This window comes from Triticum dicoccoides, chromosome 7B (genome assembly GCF_002162155.2).
Source record: "Triticum dicoccoides isolate Atlit2015 ecotype Zavitan chromosome 7B, WEW_v2.0, whole genome shotgun sequence".
NCBI classification, from domain to species: Eukaryota; Viridiplantae; Streptophyta; class Magnoliopsida; order Poales; family Poaceae; genus Triticum; species Triticum dicoccoides.
The window spans coordinates 48,474,874-48,478,830 of record NC_041393.1 but is presented as its reverse complement, the minus strand read 5'-3'; the positions used below and the strand labels follow the sequence as shown (position 1 = coordinate 48,478,830).

At 50.3% G+C, this 3,957-nt stretch overlaps 1 protein-coding gene across 1 annotated transcript; it reads right to left on the bottom strand.

The window, feature by feature from the left end:
* Nucleotides 1-297: 297 nt before the first annotated feature.
* On the bottom strand, nucleotides 298-2,371 carry LOC119335840. Its single transcript, XM_037607904.1, has 3 exons — nucleotides 1,531-2,371; nucleotides 1,154-1,440; nucleotides 298-1,052 (listed from the first exon to the last, which is right to left on the bottom strand). Exons 1-3 carry the CDS (start codon nucleotides 2,369-2,371, stop codon nucleotides 450-452), a joined length of 1,731 nt encoding a protein of 576 aa, XP_037463801.1. The 3' UTR covers nucleotides 298-449.
* Nucleotides 2,372-3,957: the final 1,586 nt, after the last annotated feature.

Sequence of the window (3,957 nt, the reverse complement as noted above, 5' to 3'; positions counted from 1 at the left end):
ATGTGCGTGTATGTGAGCTATACTTCAACATATAACATCGCGTGTGTGTATGTAGTTTGTACTGTGTAAAAAAAAAACTTATAACATCGCAAGGAGCAATACAACATGCCTAGTCAATTGTCACCTGAGCTTGGATGGCCAATTGTCACCTGAACTTGGAACAAGAAAATCACATCGCAACGGGTGCTACTCGCTCCGTTCAGAATTACTTGCCTCGAAAATGGATGTATCTAATTCTAGATACATCCATTTTCGAGGCAAGTAATTCTGAACGGAGGGAGTACACTGCAATGTTTGTATCTGAGAAAACTGCAGCTACAAAAGCAAGCGATCTCCAGATAGAAGACCAGAGCGCGTAGAGTGGATCAGGGTAAAGATTTGTCCGTGATCTTCATTTACCCATCTAGAGAATGTTTCAAATGCCAAAGACCCGATCAGCGGGCAACGTATCAGGCGGCACGGCCTGCCGGAGCTTGACGACCTCGCCAGCGTTTGTATCCTTCCAGCGCGTCCTCCGCGCGCTGCCGTACAAGCTCCTCGGAGGCCAGGAGCTGCTGAGCCACTGCGGCCTTGGCGCTCCCCAGCTCCGCCTCCGCCGCGGCGAGCTTGGCCTTCGTCTTCACCAGCTCCGTCTCCGCGGCGCGCTTCGCCGCGGTCAGCTCGGCCTTGGCCTGCACCAGCTCTGCCTCCGCGGCGGCGAGCTCGGCCTTCGTCTTCATCATCTCCTCCCAAGCCGCAGCGCGCTCGTCCTTCGTCTTCACGGCCTCCGCCGCTTGCTTTGCCGCGGCGAGCTCAGCCTCCACAAGAGACGCGGAGAGCTCGGCTTTCGTCTTCACCACCTCGGTCTCCACCGCCGCGAGCTGGGCTTTGGTCTTCTCCAGCTCCGCTCCTGCCGCGGCGAGCTCAGACTTAGCCTTCTCCCGCTCCACGTCCGCCGCCCACTTCGCCGCCGCGAGCTCGGCCTTTGCCTCCTCCAGCTGCTCCCGCAGAGCCGCGGCGTCGCGCTCCCTGGCCAACAGCTTCTCCCCAAGTTCGAGCACGTAGTTCGCGGCCTGAAAGCAAACAATATGCTCGGTTGGACGGACCGCCGACAAGACAAGCACCCAGAGATGGAACAATTTCCCATGTCATTTGCCAGTGGCAGTGGCAATACCCGCCGAATCGCTGCGCCGTCAGAAGGCTCGTTCGCCGCGAACGCGCGCTCCGACGGCGGCGCGACGGTTTCCTGCAGCAGCTCCCGTCCACCATCCCAGTCTGTGGTGTGTCCGTCGTGCTTGCTGAGGAAGTGCTGTGGAGGTGACAGCACTGAGGAAAGAGGCGGCACCTCCTCCCCGCCGTTGGCTTCCTCCCAAGTCCTCTTCTTCCCCGACGCCGACGCTTGCGCGGCCACCTTGTCCGCCGGCATAGTCTGCATCATGTCGTGGACCGAGGGATCCGTGCCTAGATAGCACGCAGCAGCAACTTTAGGGCTCGATGAAACAGAGGAATCAGAGGTACTTCAATGTTCAGAAATTCAGGTACCTTTGTAACACGAAGAAGGCCGCGGCGGCGGGGATGTGGCAGCAAGGTTGCTGTTGCGGAGACTCCGCCGCCTCCGTGGGCACGTAGCAGGGAGCAGGTTCCTGAGATCAACAGCGGCGCAGATACGGCAGCGCCCAGCAGGAAGCAGGTTCCTGAGATCAGCAGCGGCGCCACCGTGAGCACTTAGCAGCCTCACCACCGATTTGTTTTCCTCAACGGTGAGCACCGGGTCGAGGAAGGAGCCGTTGGACGGCTCGCCCCACTCCACGGCGCAATGCCACGGCTCCGGCGACGAGAGGAAGAAGAACTCGTGTCTCCAGCCCGGGGTGGTTTTGCAACCCCCGTTCGGCAAGCTTGCGATGTCCCGCCTGGATCGGAAAAAGTACCACCCTTTCTCGTGCTTTTGATCCATAATGGACAGCTGGAAGAAGCGCAGGAATACCGCGGGCGAGGGAGGGACGCCGGCGGACTGGCAGAGCACGAGGAAGTCCGCCATGAAGCGCCACCCGTTGGGCGTGACCTGCGCCGGCGCGATGCCGAAGTGGGCGAGGACCGCGCGGAAGAAGCCGTGCAGCGGGACGCGCATCCCGGCCTCCAGCGCGCGTGCGTACACGCAGATGGCCCCCGGCGGCGGCGTCGAGTTCGCTCGCAGGTCGCCGGCGGGGCGCGCGGTGAACTCCTTCGGCACGCCGTACTTGTCGCAGAGCGCGTCGACCTCCTCCTGGGTGCGCAGGAGCGAGGCGAAGCCCTCGGCGCCCGTGGCCCTCGTTTCCTTGGCATTATTGCCGGCGACGAGTTCGGCTGCGGTGACGATGCGGCGTTCCAGGTAGACGGAGGAGGAGGAAGGCATGGTGCGCATCGGTGCGCCTGGCAGCCGGCGGCGTCGCCTCCTTTCCTGCAGAGTGGAGACGAACTGCAATGACCCCTTCTGGGTTCTTTCTTTCTTGGGCCAATACTCTTTTTGGACTTTTGGACTTGGGGCCTCTTTAGGCTTCGTTGGTTGGTCCACCTATTTTATTTTTCACATTCCTGTAAACATTATTCATGTTCAATAAAGCCTATCTGATTTGTGCTAAAAAAAAGCTATTTTGTTTTTCCTCCACTAAAAAAAGCTGTTTTCTTTTCCTATTCTCTCTTTACTTGCTTCTCAAATTCAAATTCTAAGGCGGAGAATAAGAAACGAGAATCCGCAAGTAGCTGGCACAATCAATTGTTTAGCGAATTTTAAGATGTCACAAATTTGTATGCTTACAATATAGTACCCCCTCCATTCCAAAATAAGCATTTCAACTTTGTACTAACTTTAGTGCAAAATTGTATTAAAGTTGAGACACTTATTTTGGGACAGAGGGAGTTCTATAGTAGGAGAATTTATAAGGAAAAACCATGCCATAATTTTAGGGCCTCTTTGATTCCTAGTAATCCAAAAAACATGGGAATAGGAAGAACATAAGATTACAATGGCATGCCATTTATCTTGGAGGATCTTGATTTGTTCAATTGCATCACATGAGAAAATGTTTTATTTAAATAAGTTAGAGTCGAAGTTAAAATCCCCATGGAATGTAGAAGAATCCTAATTTTGAATCCTTATATTTATTCAGGAGTAACTACAGCTCAGTCAGTCAAAAAACTTGTTTCTAAGTCGGTATTTGCATCAATTTGGTTATTGTCCAAAAAATATTATCTTATATACTTGTATCAATCTCATGTTTGCATCAGATGGGTCTTAAGTGGTGATTTAGAAATAGAAATACAAATAGATATTTCTTAGTTACCTTAGAAATAGTAATTTCTCACATAACCTGAAATTTAACCTTCCATATTCGACTCTTCTATATTCGATTAATATTTCATCACTAACATCCCTAATATCATATGTGAACGCAAATAAGAACTCATTTAAGAACTAAAACTCACATCCCAAATTTTTAGTGATATTATAATTGGTAGTTTCAAGTAAGATATGACCTATTAAAAATGTCATTAAATTACCATGGGTTAACATGTGAGAGTGGTTAGCATAAATTATTGGCTAGCATACATTCATCACAAAATCTCTCCTATACCTGATTAATATTTTAGAACTACAAAACAAGCAAGCATTCGTTTAGCAATATAATTCACGTCCAAAATACTAATCGATATTATAATTAGTAGTTGCAACTAAGATATGCCCTACTAAAAATGTGACTTAATTAACATGGATTAACATGCTAGAGTGGTTCCCGCAAAGTAAGTACCATAAATTCTCATTGACCATGCACATTCGTGGGGCAAAGCTTCTAGAGAAATTTTAAGATGGTCCCAACTATTATTGACCATTCATTATTTTTGATCCAGTCTCACGAGGTAACAGATCAACCATTAGAGGTATAAGCCATATTTGGTAAGTGTTAGGAACCAAAATTGAAAAAAATATTACTACCATATAGG